This window comes from Eubalaena glacialis, chromosome 6 (assembly GCF_028564815.1).
Source record: "Eubalaena glacialis isolate mEubGla1 chromosome 6, mEubGla1.1.hap2.+ XY, whole genome shotgun sequence".
In the NCBI taxonomy this organism is placed as follows: domain Eukaryota; kingdom Metazoa; phylum Chordata; class Mammalia; order Artiodactyla; family Balaenidae; genus Eubalaena; species Eubalaena glacialis.
Genome location: NC_083721.1, coordinates 46,773,273 through 46,788,849, shown reverse-complemented (window position 1 = coordinate 46,788,849; position 15,577 = coordinate 46,773,273). Strand labels below are relative to the sequence as shown.

At 45.4% G+C, this 15,577-nt stretch overlaps 2 protein-coding genes across 9 annotated transcripts in view; one reads left to right on the top strand and one right to left on the bottom strand.

Moving 5' to 3' along the window:
* RIOX2 (ribosomal oxygenase 2) overlaps nt 1–13,854 on the top strand; it is a 27,353-nt gene extending 13,499 nt beyond the window's left edge. For 5 of the 7 annotated variants that reach the window (XM_061194044.1, XM_061194045.1, XM_061194049.1 and 2 more), the window contains 6 exons: nt 4,429–4,532; nt 7,948–8,050; nt 8,813–8,984; nt 11,202–11,290; nt 12,816–12,902; nt 13,370–13,854. In XM_061194044.1, coding sequence (XP_061050027.1) covers nt 4,429–4,532; nt 7,948–8,050; nt 8,813–8,984; nt 11,202–11,290; nt 12,816–12,902; nt 13,370–13,528 — 714 coding nt within the window. In that variant the 3' untranslated portion in view covers nt 13,529–13,854. Of the gene's footprint in view, nt 1–4,428; nt 4,533–7,947; nt 8,051–8,812; nt 8,985–11,201; nt 11,291–12,815; nt 12,981–13,369 lie in introns of all 7 variants that reach the window. The other 2 variants (XM_061194046.1, XM_061194048.1) reach the window with 2 other exon arrangements.
* The window catches only part of CRYBG3 (crystallin beta-gamma domain containing 3), a 115,943-nt gene continuing 114,179 nt past the window's right edge, over nt 13,814–15,577 (bottom strand). For both annotated transcript variants that reach the window (XM_061194038.1, XM_061194042.1), the window contains one exon: nt 13,814–15,577. In XM_061194038.1, the coding sequence (XP_061050021.1) occupies nt 15,489–15,577 (89 nt within the window). In that variant the 3' untranslated portion in view covers nt 13,814–15,488.

The window sequence follows — 15,577 nt, the reverse complement described above, 5'->3', positions numbered from 1 at the left end:
TGGAGGAGATGGAGCATTGCACGCTAATCATACCCATCCTGATCACAGCTCACTACGAGAAGCCCTGAGTCTCCTGGAAGGAGAAAGACAGCGTTGTGTCCTGCGGGGATTTTCAAGTTGTATGTCTGTTGAGTTTTTAATCAGTGGAATTCTTCAAATGAAATCTTGCATAAATGCCCAGTGTATGAAATCAAAGATCTGAGTCGCTCTGGGTGGGGGTGGGCTTGGGGGCTACGATGAACGGTCTGGAGCCCTCCTCACCCCTCTTCCTTCCTACCCAAGTGGCAGCCTGACTGGTACGTCTGCCAAACCTGAGGTCTTGGGGTGAAGACCACCCCTATAATGGAAACACATCTCTGTGGCTTGGGGATCTGACAAACCTGGGTTTGGATTCAGCTGCTGTCACTTATGAGCTGCATGTCCTTGGGCAAGTTATTGATCTCTGTCTCAGTTTCTTCTTTATTAAAAGGGAGATCATAATGTTTATCTTGTAGGTTGTAAAGATTTAAAAATATTACTTTGATGCTGCCTTTACAGTGAAATTCCATAGAAGTGATGGCTATATGTCAATGTATTGCTGCCTATCAAATTAGCACAAACTCTGTGGCTTGAAACAACACAAATTTATTATCTTGTAGTTCTGCAGTTCAGAGGTCCAAAAGGGGTTTCACTTGGCTGAAATCAAGGTGTCAGCAGGACTGTGTTCGTTCCGGAGGCTCCAGGGGAAAATTTATGTCCTCGCCTTTTCCAGCTTCTGGAGGCTGCTCACATTCCTTGGCTCGTGGCCCCTTCCTCCGACATCAAAGCCAGCAACATGGAGCTTGGTCTTTCTCATGCTGCCCTCTCTCTGGTTCTCTCTTCCAATACCCTCTTCCACTTTTAAGGATCCATGTGATTACATTGGGCCTGCCTGGATAATCCAGAATAATCCCCCTGTCAGCAACCTTAATTCACGTTGTCCGTGTAACCTAAGTATTCACAGATGCCAGGTATTAGGATGTAGACATTTTTGGAGACCCTGCCATAATGCCTTGTCTTCATTTCCTCTACTCTCCCACTGTTGGGCACCCTTTCTAGCAGGCTTTCTTCCCCATTGTTCCTCTAGAAATATTCTCAAGGGTACCTCCACGTTGTCACGTACAGCGGTCAACTCCTAGTCCCCATCTTAGTCTGCCTGTCGTCAGCATTTGACACAGTGGGTCACTTCCACCCTCTCCACTGGCTTCCGGGATGCAACCTTCTCTTGGTTCTCCCTCCACCTTCCTGACTGTCCTGTTCATTCTCCTTTGCTGTTTTGTCCTCAGTCTTCCTACTTCTCTAATTTGGGGTACAGGGCTCATTTCCTGGACTTCTTTGATCAATCAGCATCCCCTCCCAAGGTTTCAAACACCCTCTACACTGATGTATTTTAAATGCTGTTTTAGATCTCTAGCCCACATCTCTAAACTGTAGACTCATAATCCAGCTGCCCACTTAATGTCTTCCCTGGAAATATAAAAGATACCGCAAATTTAATATTCCCCAAACCAAAATCCCATGTCCTACCCTGTCCCCAACCTCCTTCTCTCTGCAAATGTGTCACCATTCTTCTACTTGTTCGGGGCAAAATCCTTGGACATAGATTTATACAAAAGCCTCTTATCTAGTGTCCCCTTTGCAGACTTTTCTGACATAACAACCATGATGATCCTTTTGTGATCCCGTGAACCCTTTGCCCAGACCTCTACTGTCTTTCTGTTAAACCCAGAATAAAAGCCAAAGTCCTTTTTTTAAAAAATAATCAATGCTTTATTACTTAAATGGAAAATTGATAGCACAGTACGTTTTAATGATCTAATTAATGGAAAATTGTAATAAAATTTCTTAAAAATTTTTTTCAACATCCTAGTATACCACCATATTCATTACCATTGTGTATACTTTCAGAGGCATTAATATCAATGGAATAATTAAAGACAATGAAAATGGAACTCATTTATACCCAATTCTCCTTTTCTCAAGGCTTTATGCTGCTAGTTTATGTAGCCTTTGGATTGAAGCCAGAAATATTTTTTTTCTTGGTTAAAAAAATTAGCTTTTCTAGTTCTTTCAGAATAAACAAACAGGACAATGGTATGTCAAATGGCTAATTGTCTTATCATTATAAAAAAGCCAAAGTCCTTAAAATGGTCTAGAAGGCCCTGTAATCTGGCCCCTCTGCTGCCTGCTCACCTCACCTCCCATCATTCCCACCTTCACTCACTACCTTCCTGACACACTGGCCTAACCGATGCCCCTCAACCTGCCAGGCACGTTCCAGCCTCAGGACCTTTGCACTTGCTCTTCCCTCCGCCTGGAATCCTTTCTCCCCAGGTCATTGCATGGCTGGCTTGCTCATTTCCTAAAGTCTCTACTGAAATGTCACCTTAGCAGAGTGAGGTTTAATGGACCATCCTGGGTAAAATAGCACCTCTAATCCCAGACACACCCCGCCACCCCCCACTTCCATCAGCATCATTCCCCTCCTCCTTCTGCTTATTTTGTCTTCTTTGCATTCACCATCACTTGACATTATTTATTTGCTGCTTTATTTTATCCTTCTTGCCCCACTAGACTGTCTTCACTGTCTAGTGTACCTTCTCCCTTCTCAAATGTTTTTCTCTTCTGGAATGTGCTCCATCAGGGCAGGTCTTTGTTTTGTTCAGTGCTCTCTCCCCCGGTGCCTAGCACAGGTGCCTGGCATGGGTGGTGGGCAGGGAAGGGTTAATCAGGTGTTTGTGGGATGAATAAATGAATGGATGGATGAAATATGTACGTGAGGGCCTTAGTCGCAGGGCTGGCACACAGACTGTCACAAATGATAGCTGTAATTATGAGTAATGCATTTGTTCACTTGAAGTACTAGTTTCCCTGTCAGATTGGTGTTATTCAGGGCAAGATAGCTCTTATGAGTACATATATAATTACTTATGTATGTACTTAACATTAAAAGAAAGTGTTTTTTTTTTAAAGTATTTATTTATTTATTTATGGCTGTGTTGGGTCTTCGTTTCTGTGCGAGGGCTTTCTCCAGTTGCGGCGAGCGGGGGCCACTCTTCATCGTGGTGCGCGGGCCTCTCACTGTCGCGGTCTCTCTTGTTGCGGAGCACAGGCTCCAGACGTGCGGGCTCAGTAATTGTGGCTCACGGGCCCAGCTGCTCCGCGGCACGTGGGATCTTCCCAGACCAGGACTCGAACCCATATCCCCTGCATTAGCAGGCAGATTCTCAACCACTGTGCCACCAGGGAAGCCCCCAAAAAAGAAGTTTTTTTAATCTGATATTTCTTGAGCTCTTTCTCCAGGGCCCATGCTCTTAACCAGTGAGACAGAAGGCTTCGCAGGGTTGCAGAGAGCAGATAAGCGACTCTCAAGATTCCCTCTCCTCTGCTCAGGCAACTGCTATATACAGAATGTTCTTTCTCTGGATGGGATTAGGCAGGAGGAAGCTCCAGGGCAGTAGTGATTTGGGGAAAATATTTCTGTTCTGTGGCTTGGGAAAGAAATAGAACAGGGTGGAGGAGAAGTGACTGCCCGAGAAGTGACTGATCTTCAGTTACATATAGTGTTTAGGTTCAAATGAAGGGTTACAGGGTTTTTCATCCATTCTTCCAAACATCTTTTTGGAGCCTCTGGTGTGTGCTGGATGCTTAGGTGGTTTAGGCCCTGGGGATACAAGATGGATATGGACCCTGCTTGGAAGAGCTCACAGACTCTCAGGGACTGGCAGGTAAAATAAGAATTATAATACAGCCACAGCCACTTGCCCAGCATTGCTCCAAGAGCTTTTTGTTTTTGGCCGTGCCGTGCGTGCGTCATGTGGGATCTTAATTCCCTGACCAGGGATCAAACCCACGGCCCCTGCATTGGAAGTGCAGAGTCTTAACCACTGGACCGCCAGGGAAGGCAGCTCCAAGAACTTTTTTCCTTTAATCCTCAAAATAATTCTGTGAGATTTGGGGCGATTGCTTCCATTTTACACATAAAGGAACTGAGGCCTCAGGAGGTTAAGTAATTTGCTGGGGTCGCCAGCCAGTGAGTGTAGCCTCTGTATGGCTCTGAAGCTCCTACTCCTCACTGCCCCCTTGGAAGGGTGTGGAGGGAGGGAGCAGGCTTCCCAGGCACGGGCTGTCACCTTGATCCCAGGGTGGCTTCAGGTGTATCTGGTCTCAGCTTATGAATAAAGAAAGTGACTTCAGGCTCTGGAAGCCTCTCCAGGATTGGGGTTCATGGTGACAGGTTCACAGGCACAGCAGAGATAGACTGGTGGATACCACGGAGACCAGCATGCAGACCACTGCTCGAATCACCACACAGAGGTTTCTAGAATGCAGAACTGAAACTCACAGCCTTTCTAGCGGAACGAGAAGATATCCTCCTTACTAACTCCTTCCCCCTTTTTTTTCCTTTAGCCGGGAGACTTGCTGTACTTTCCCAGAGGGACCATTCATCAGGCAGACACTCCCTCAGGGCTGGCCCACTCCACGCACGTGACCATCAGCACCTACCAGAGCAGGTGAGCGCTCACCTGCAGCCTCCTGTCCCCGACAGCTCCGAGCTGTGGCCGCAGCGGCGTGTTCAGGAGACGTGAGGGAGTTAGCTGCTTCTCTCCTACTTATCCGGCCACCCCCGGGGTTTCCGGCTGACTTCCTATTCCTTCAGCGTCCTACCTGTGCCATTGACCCACTCGTCTGGGCTTCCTCCTGGCCCGTCATGACCCTGACTCTACAGAACGCTGGGAGTTGCCCAGATAAAGGCTCCCATGGTTTGGGAAGATAGAAGCATAGCTGTGGGTGTGGCAGTGTGTTCGTGTTGCCAGGCTGGGCTTGTAGTCTCTCTCCCCCGCCTCTCTCCCTCCCTCCCTCCCTTCCCCCCTTCCCCCCTTCCCCCCTTCCCCTCTCTGTCTCTCTCTCTCTCTCTCTCTCTCCCCCCCCTCTCCCCGCCCCCTTCAAAATTTTTTTTTGATTGTGGTAAAATATAACATAAAATGTGCCATTTTAACCATTAAGTGTCCAATTCACTGACATTAATTATATTCACACTGTTGTGCAACCATCACCACTACCTGTTTCCAAGACATTTTCATCGCCCCAAACAGAAACTCTATCCATTGAAACCTCTGGGTCTATTTTAAGACTTCCATTTTTTACAGTTCATGAAATTAAAGTCAGAAAGGAAGTCTGGAACAGTGAGTCCTAAAAGCACATGTGCTGAGAACAATTCCAATTAAAACCATGTTCCAGTTCAGCAAGTGCCTCGTCACATGACAGGGCCTGGGCAGCAGTGCCCAGTGAGTCATTTCCTGGTAGCAGCGACCTCAGTAGCCCAGGTCCCATTAAAAACGCCAGTCATTAATTTATTCATCATGCAGCACTACACCTTGTGCTAGTTGCTGGGATTGTAGGCATTGGACTGAAGGCGCTTTGAGAGAACTTACTCTCGGAAGTGGTGGAAGGAGGGGAGATAGGCATGTAGTTACCAAACAGTGTGATACATCCCATCCTAGGTTTGCAGAGGAGACTCTGGGAGCACAGAGGAATGCACTTAGCTAAGCCGGGGCCTCAGGGAAGGCTTTGGAAATGACTTGACTCCCAAGCTGAGGGAGATTTACAGGATGAGTAAGTAGAGGTGGGTCAGGAGGTCAGAGTAGGAGAGGATATTCCCGGCCTGAGGGACAGCCGGTCGCCTCCTAACTTCAAAGCTGTATCTTGCAGAACAAGTGAGTAAGCATTCTTCTGCCTCCTCATCTGGCTTTTCAGCGAGAAGTGAACCCCCTGTGTTTAAGAGACAGGAGGAGCTAGCTGGAGTCTGGCCTGAAGTTAGGCTCTCTTTGCCCAGAAGTAGAAGCTAAAGCTTGTTTGGGGCTTCCTTTATGTAAAATGCCCTGTCACTATGGCTGGTTAGGTGCCTTGCATAGCGAGAAACAGTCTCTGAGGGCAGCTCAAGAAGAGCAGGGGTGACTGAGGGGGCGGGTCGTAGGAACTGGGGAAGGGCAGGCTGCAGGGAGGCTGAACCAGAAGTTCGTTCTGGACCAAAGCAGCTCTGGGCCTTGGCAGCCACGTATTGATAGTTTGGCCCCATGAATGTCCATCTTCTGGTGCCCCGCCGTCTATGTTACTCAGCTGCTCCCTCTTTCTCTAATTCTCCCTCTTTTTCATTTCTCTTGGTCTCCTAGTAATCGGTTTTCGCTCCCTTGTTTTCCTTCCTTGGTTTCTATTTACTCACGTCATTGGCTCATGACAAGGCATCCTCAGTTACCTCTCTGACCTCCCTCGATCTCGTTGAACCTATTAGCTTTTGCTTCCGCTGAGTGCCTGACTTGCTGTTTCCCAGTCCCCAGGATGAACTGGTAGCCTTCCCTGGTCCCACCTACCCCCTCTGCAGGCAGCAGGGCTGGGGAAGAGCAGTCTGAGTTACAGAGGATGCCTGCCGGGGGCTGTGGGTAGGCACCATGACCCGTGTATCTAAGCTGGATGCCGACCTGTGCCTTTGTCAGCGGGGCTGGTGCTGGAACGGGACAGATGTACCTCGAGGACCATCGCTCCCCGGAGATGTCCCTATGCTTTGGTCCTGGTGCTCCTGAAGGCCTGTGGCAGAGTGAGGGCTTGGGCCTTTTCCTAACCCCTCTCAAGGGCAGCATTGTTGGAACATTTAGGGCCAGCTGTATGAGACAGTGGCCTGTCGATTTGGCTGCTTTACCAAAGTGAACCCCTACAGAGGTGTTATTTCCAAACTTTGGAAAGGCCCAAGATCCATTTTCCTAGAAGAACACGGAGCTCAATTTAACTGCACTTAAACTCTTCCGTGAGCTACTGCTGCGTGACTTGTACCTGGGACCTTTCAAAGGACAATATTATTTCATGCTGCTGAAAGGTCTCTATGTGTCCTCCAGGTCGAAGTTCAATCAAAGGTGTGAGGTTGGGTGTAGCATTATGTCACAAAGTGGTGAGGCTACCACGGAGCAGTGGACGTCTTGGGGGAAGTGTCTCTCATGTGGCTTTTGTCCTCTTTTGCCACTTTCCCAGGAGGGAAGCATAAAGGTGTTAATTTTGCTTACTGAGTGAGAAGCAAAAGTCATACTGTGAATTTCCATTTTGCATGTAGCCAGCAATTTGAAATCTGCTGGTGACACAGAGGAAAATTTTAAACAGCTCAGAAGTGTTTAAAGAGAGCAGCCCCACAGCGTGTGCTTCTCACACCGGCACACATTGAGGAGTGAGCGATTCTAAATGCCCCAGAGAGAGCAGAGGCAACTGAACACTGATGCTTGTCCCGAGACGGTATTCTTGGCCTCTGGCTTCTATCTCCTACCCCAGTAAAACCACTGCCAGAGTTTAACGAGTTGCAAAATCAATTGTTTTGAAATGGTTGATGTTGGATATTTTGCTGAGGAAGAGTACCCCTCTTTTTTATAAGGAACAAAGGAAAATGTAGTGTTTAACTGTTCAGATAATTACACAGTCTGGGGATCCTGCTGTTACCCTAAATGTGTTGCTTTTGGATTTTTTGCACGTAAAAATCTTTTTAGGTCCTATAATGAATGAGGGTTAAGGTTTCCTGCAAAGCTCTCCTCAAGGCTCTGTGTTATATAGTTGAAAACATTAAAAAAAAAAAAATTGGTCCCTTGAACTTCCTACTTTATGACAGTCTGTAATTAATTCTCTGGTATCTTTACGTTTAAGACAAATCATGAAGGAAGCCTAGCTTCCCACCTTTAATTTTGCACCTGAGTGTCTGGGATGGGGAGGAAGGGAAGACGATGATTGATGAAAGCCTTAAGTCTTTATGCTGAGTAATGTGAAAATAGTGGAACTCAGGATGTCAGGGCAGGGGAATTGGTGTGACAGTTTGTAGCTTTAGGCTTTTAGTAATCAGTGTTCTATGCACATTTCTTATGTGTTCACTCTTTTTTTTCTTGGTACGTGTTCCAGTTCATGGGGAGATTTCCTTTTGGACACCATTTCAGGGCTCGTGTTTGATACCGCAAAGGCAGATGTAGAGCTACGGGCCGGCATACCCCGGCAGCTGCTCCTGGTAAGGAGTAAAGGCAGGTGGGAAAGGAGGGGTAACCACGGCCCAGGCCAGCTGAAGCTGTGGCTCCCTCCTCGGGACCCCAGAATCCTCCCCGTGTGAGCCAAGCTTGTCTTCTCCCGGGCGGGGTGGTTTGCAGAACGAATGGAGTGCTGCACGTTGCATGCCACCTGAAGGACCAACAGTGTCGTGCAGACGGCCCGCTTGCTGTACTTCATGGCGGCAGTGGCAGGCACTGGGAACGCTGGCTGAAGCAGTGGTTGAATGAATAACTAACCTGGCTTGGGAACTGTAGCCTCGGCACACGTGAGATCACTAGTTAGGAGAGACCCGCTGGAGAGCCTGGCCTTGGTGTGCTCCCTGGCTTTCCTGTCTGTCCTGGTTTTACCTTTGAAACAGCGGCCCTGTTGGCTAGTTTGGAGAAGATGAGTGCATTAGTGCCGAGTTGAGCAAAGGGTGCTTTCGAGGTCTGAAGCAGTCACCTTAGTGATTTGCTTTTCAAAAGGCAAAGCCGAGACTGTACCATATTCCCAGGGATCCCTCTTTTCAGGCAAAACCCTGAAAATTGACCTTTTTCTGCAAACAGTAGGCAGCTTAAGATGAACGGTGGTTATGAGGAAATAAAGGGATACTGTTCTTAAGGGAGTGACGTGGATCTGCGTCTGCCCTGGGCGGTGGTGCTCAGTGGACTACTCCAGAGACTGGGACCTGGGCAGTAAGTAAGGTCGCTGGAGTCTGGGCCCGGACTCACTTCTGTGTTTCTAGCAGGTGGAAACCACAGCCGTTGCAACAAGAAAATTAAGTGGCTTTCTGAGGATGCTTGCAGACCGGCTGGAGGGCACCAAAGAACTGCTTTCAGCAGACATGAAGAAGGACTTTGCTATGAACAGGCTCCCACCTTACTATTTGGGAGATGGAGTAGAGCTTTCAACACCAGGTAGAGCTTGCTCTTTTCTTCTAGGTGGTCAGGGGCTGACGTGGGATATTTTGAGCTTTTCTGGGTGGGCACCTCTTTTTTTTTTTAAATAATTTTATTTATTTATTTATTTATTTTTGGCTGTGTTGGGTCTTCGTTTCTGTGTGAGGGCTTTCTCTAGTTGCGGCAAGCGGGGGCCACTGTTCATCGCCGTGCGCGGGCCTCTCGCTATCGCAGCCTCTCTTGTTGCGGAGCACAGGCTCCAGACGCGCAGGCTCAGTAGTTGTGGCACACGGGCCTAGTTGCTCCGCGGCATGTGGGATCTTCCCGGACCAGGGCTCGAACCCGTGTCCCCTGCATTGGCAGGCGGATTCTCAACCACTGCGCCACCAGGGAAGCCCCCACCTCTTTGAGCTGATGGAATGTCTGAAGCATTTGAGGATTAATGTGGGCCCATCCTTAGTGTGAGGTTGGTCAGGACATGCAGCCTGATGGGGAATGAGAGCCCTGTGATTTGGGGTGAGGAGTATGTGTGTTTACGGCCCCTCTGGAATTCATCAGCTTCAGGAAGTTTTAAGAAGTTGAACATTGAAATAATCTTGTTGGAATTAACTCAGGGATGGGTAAAATGTTGCCATCAGCAGGGGAACTACCGGAATGCCCAAGATTATCAGACCTTCTCCCAAGTCCCAGGTGACTATTTTGTGACAGGTTTAAGGTACAGATGACATTGACAGACTTCTGGGTGGATGGTGATATCGGTGTTCTGGAGCAGAGACCACACCACACCCCTGTAGTCAGACAAAGCTGGGTTTATTGACTTGTAACAGGGAAGATAGCACGCCATTGGGGGCTGTAGGCACCTCAGTAAAAGGATGTTGGAAAGGATTTATAGGATTTGGGTTTGAGTTAGGTGATTTTCAGGAGGGTTCAAGGAAGCAGGGCTTTGCTCGGGATTGAATGCTGTCGGGAAAAAGGAGGGATTCTCGGATTGGGTCTCCTGTAAATCTTAGCTAGTAGCAGGAGGAGTGAAATGAAGCCAAAGTGACAATTGGTAAAGCAGCAGTCACTCAGATTAGCCAGCATAGGGCACGTTTGGTCACTTCTGTGGTTTGGACAGTGTCCTTGCTTTGGCCTGAGTTCTGACCTGATGATGAAGTGGTCTTGGTTTTGTCTCGATCTCTCTCAGTCACAGCGGGGCCTTGTTTAATATCGGGGTTCTGTGTAATGGCCTATGTTCAGCAGGAGAACACGGAGACACAGCCGTGAGTGCCGGGCTGGCTCGCAGGCTGCTTCTCTCTTAGTCAGGTAGAGGGAGAGTTTCATTTTCACTAATTTTCATAAAAGCCTTATCACCAGTGGAGAACCACCGAGATACACACTCTACAAGGTCCCTCCTAACATTGATTCTATGTACATTTTTATTATAGTCTCGGCGTGGGGGGGAGTTTAAAATTTGTTTTTGGTAGCATCTACTCAAAATAGCACATGTCTTCCCAGCACATATTTTAATCGTTAGCAGAACAGTGTTCTGAGTATCAGCTTAGGGCCCAGGATATTTTATCTAACGTTTTCCTTGCCTTAGTCCTTATGGTCAGTAAGGTTATGATCCCTCAACTCTTTCTCCAACCAGAAGACCCTGTAAGGCTGGTCTGATTGTAGTGGCTGCTTTTTCACTAAGTTAAATCCAATCTAGGAAAGAGTAGTTTTTTTCTGTGGACTTTATTAGGTGGCTTTTTTATGACACTGCACTTGACCTACACAGGCTGAATAATTTGCCATGGTCATGCAACTAGTAATTGGAGGGGTGGTGGGTGCACTTTGAGCTCAGGAAGTCCTTTCAGAGTTCACATGTGGAGCAAGCAGGGGATAGAAACTGGAGACGTGAGAGCGTCCTGTGCAGAAGGCACGGTGGCCCTGTCTGTACCGTGATAGTATGTGCTCCCCGGGTACTGGTGACAACTATTTAATGAACTTACAATTAGATAAATCACGACAGAAGTCTGTATGTGTGTCTTCAGTATAAGGATGAGCTCCATCAGGATGTAAGCTACACTTTTCAGATCACCGTAAATGTCGGGGAGAGCAAATACTTGAGTTGGAGAGGGCGCCCCCACATTTGGATTCACCTGCAAATTGTTACTAAGTGTACTTCCTAAAGAGTTGCTCCTGCAAGCAAGTTTGAGCCTGCTGCTTTCCTCTCTGAAGGCTGGCTTTCCCTGTCTCTGGGTTTTCTAGGTGGACAGTTACCGGGGTTGGACAGCACCGTGAGGCTGCAGTTTAGAGACCATGTCGTCCTCACTGTAGGACCCGATCAGGACCCATCCGTGAGTATCCAGAGGGGAAGAGGGTTCCGCCCTTCTCAGGGTATTTCCATCGCAGGCCTCAGGTTATCAGACTGACAACTGGCCCTGCCCTCCTCCTGTGGGCATCCACCTCCGCACAGCTGAACGCCATCTCTTTACATCAGATCATGCCCAGATCTCACTGTTACGGTTCCAAAGTTTCCTGCCTGTTGGGCATTTGAGGGCTTGTCCTCGGCCCCACAGAACCCTCCTTCTTTCCCCTAATTAGTAATTAACGTCTGGTCTCTGTCTCCTAATTCAGGCCAGGTTGCCTTTGCTTAGACGGCTATGGACCCTGTTCATGCATCTCCCTGTCTCGGTCCCTCTCCCATCCTGTATACGGCGCAGACCTGCCTTTACATATGGTTTTGTTGATGGTCCTTCTCAAAAAATCTCTATTCTGTAGATGATGGAGAGGAAAATCTACATTCCATAACCTTGCCACCTAGCCCAGTGGCTCCCCAAACTGGCTGATTACAATCAAATGGAAAATTTTTAGAAATTATAAGTTCCTGGGCTTTGTCTGGTGTGGAGCCTCTGCATTTATTTTGAAAGCACCCCACACAACCCTAAAGCCCTTGGGAACTCTCCCATGGCCTGTAGCTTCACCCTGTTCCTCCTAATCAATCAGCTTTCTTGGGAGGTGTCCAATGAATGTCTGGAGGGGATGAGAGTCGGGGGGCACATAGATGTCTCCATAACCAGATTGTTCCAGCCATCAGGGCCAGACCTGGAGAAGACTGGTTTATAACATATATATAAAAACCTCAAAAGTATATACTCCCACATCCCCATTAAAAAAAAAAGAAAAGCCTAGTTATTCTGATAACCAATCAATCAGTTTGAGGCATTCTATTTCAGGCTAAGGCTTTTGGTCCTCATCTGAGTGAGAGGTGACAAGGAATTTCTAAAGGTTCTGGAAGAGATAATAAACTGCACTGTGTTAAGGCGGGTGGAGAGGGAAGGGAAGTAGAGACCATTCGGGAGCCTACTTACTATACGTGGAATAGACGTTTTTATAGATCACATAGCTGGTATTTCTTAGGAATTAATATTTACTCTGTGGTGTTCATAAATTTTCCATTTATGTATACCTAGGAATGTCAAATTTTTCTGATGCAAAAAGATAGTGCAGGTATAATGAAACGAAAAACTTGAATGTTTCATTGGTAAGTTGATATATAAATGGTTGCTTTTTCATTAAATCAAGTTTCTGAAGATGCTGTTATCTTTTTAAAAGATGACTTGAGTGGTTATTTGCTGCATACAAGTAGTAATCTGTGAGCACTATAATGAAATACGTTCGTCCTACATTGCGTGTGTATATACATTTATCTGTATCTCATAACTTTTTGCCAGAAGGATTCTTCTGTAGTGTTCTATAAATTTCACTTAAGCACTGAGGCATTAAGATTTTTCTTGGTGTTGACCTTTGTTATTGGAAAACCCTCCTAGTATTGACGTGCTTAATATTTTGGTGTTGACGACTTGCTTTGTTTTTTTTAAGGACGAAACTCGAGAAAAGATGGTTTACATCTATCATTCCTTAAAGAATAGGAGAGAGACACACATGATGGGAAATGAGGAAACAGAGGTTTGGTCCAACCTAAAATGCATGTCTTTCCTGTGATTTGGTGGTGGCTGGGAAGAATCTGTTACCTTTGATTTATGGGTAATGACATTTTTTATGACTGCAGTGTGGACTTAACATTTCACAAATTGACAGCCCTTGCACAGGGATGATTAAGTCAGACATTTCTGTGATTATATATACCCGCTTTAAAAGGTACTAGGACCTGTGGCCTAGTAGGAAAGGTGTAACAAATGTGAAAGCATTTCAAATGATTACTATTATTTCTTACTCTATAAAATAGAATACCTTTCATGAAGTCTGAGTTTTCATATGGGAATTAGCAACTTTTATAAGTTATCTAATGATAGTTTTTGTAAGTAGCTTATCTGAAACAAGTTTCATACTTGTGAAGGATATCAATAATGATGTATTGAGAATTATGGAAAATGCCACCTAAGTGACTAAATGGTTTATCTATCTTTTTTCAGTCTCATGGACTTCGCTTTCCTTTATCACATATCGATGCACTGAAGCAAATTTGGAACAGTTCAGCTATTTCTGTCAAGGACCTGAAACTTACTACAGATGAGGAAAAGCAAAGCCTGGTATTATCCCTCTGGACAGAATGTTTAATCCAAGTAGTCTAGTGCCTTTGCTTCTTTTTTAATATGTATATATAAAATAGTAGACACTTGATTCTGCAAAGATTTACGTGCTAGGGAGCCCCTGTTGCTTTGAACCAAGGACATAATGAATGTAACTTTCCTTACCTGTGTATCTAATAACATAACATGAGACCTACCTGTTACAGGTGACCAGTTGGCCATATGTACTAACAGAGGTACACACAAGAAAGAACAGCAAATTACTAAATGTCCCAGAAGGTGACAAAAAACCGTACTTCTTGACAAGTTTATTTAATCCAGTGTGGTAGAAAAGGCACAGCTCAATAAATGTATCATTTAACTTTAAATGTCGTTACCTGGCTTTGTCTTTGTTCTTTGGAAGAAACAACTTCTTTAAAGAGCCTCACTGGCTCTAGAAAAATTTTAAACAATTAACATGAAGAATTTTTTAACTTGGTTTTTTTACAGTGAAAATATACATACCTTTGTGTATACACAAGGCCTCCTATTAAAATAAAGTTGCCCTATAACATCAATTTCATTAAATAATACTGCCACACTAACAGGCACTCACATCTGGGGGCATAAAATAGTTTTACAGATGTTGCTTGAAAGATGACAAAAGAGCCTGAGATTGAAGGGAAAAAAAAAAAAAAACAATAATATTTACATGGAAAGACCAAGTCTCTATAAAAAAATACTCAAAATAGTGGGTCTTTCTTTGAGTTTAAACAGTTCACTGTTACTTTACATTCTAAAGTGCATATAGGTTGATATTTTTAATAATATCATTGGAGAATTTAATCTTTCTATATATAAAAATAGAGCAGACCTTTTTCTGCTTTCTGGCAAAAGTTGGAGATGAAGGGAACAGTTGTCTCAATGTAAGTTTAAAACCAACTCAGGAGGGAAAAATGCTTGAGAATTGTATAGTGATGGTGGTGATGATTACTTGAAACTAAGTCAAAGACATTATCCTACCTGATTTTGCTTGAATGAAAGCTATTTAAAATGGGAGTGAAAAACTGAGTTTTCTGTCACATTTTGTAAAGTAAAATGGTATAGTCAAGGATCAAATACTACTTGGTCTTAATTTGAACATTTGAAATTTCCCTTTACTTCAGGCAAAGAAAAAATGTGACTATTCTTACACGTAGGTGACAGAGTCTTTATAAACACTTCTTGAGGGTAGATCAGGTGAGGTCTCAGAACCAGGATAGGTTAAGCCCTGGTTACAGTCTTGTCACCCAGAAGGGTGCAGTGCAAGGACAGCTGCAGGCTATTTGTGCTTTTTTAGTTTGAAGGACCGAGCAAAGAACAGCCACAGAAAACACTCCTATACTTGAGCCTTTTCCTTACAAAGCTGAGGTCCCTCCCTGGGGTCAGTTACAAGTGTGAATACTTACGGTGCTTCAGTTAGAAAAGCTTCAATAGGGAACCTTCAATGTTTATCTAATAGAGCAGCTTAACAGTAAGGTTTATTAAATATGTTTTCAGATATTGCTAAAAAAATTATTCATCTTTTTAAAAGTATGACTTGACCTATAGGACTCTGCTTCTCTGTGCCTTGCACTCACACACACACACACACACACACACACACACACACACATCTACTAGGAGATTAATAACTAACACAGGATGACAGCATCACCAGTGTCCTATAATGGCTATCAGGAATAGGATTCGTGTTTGGTGGAAAGGAGAGAAAACAGACTTCAAGAAACTTGCTCACCGAAGCTGGAGATCAAGCAGGAGTAGAACCTTTCCCAGAAATCGTTAACGCATTCTTCATAGGAACACTGAATGACTGGCAAGAATAGTTTGAGCTTTTCCATGGTTAAGAGCAATAGTCTTCAAGGTAGGGGCAGAAGTTCATTCTGCTCAGTGATCCCAGAAGCATGAGGACAGGTAGCTTCCTTTTCACGGGGCATGAGGGTCCTTCTCCCTTTGCTCTCTCTCAGGGATGCTGCAGAGTCTCTCACAATATTTCAATGTCCCATTTCTGTGTTTCTTCTCCCTCCAGGGGCTCATTTATAATTACATGAGTTTTGTCATAATAATTTCCTC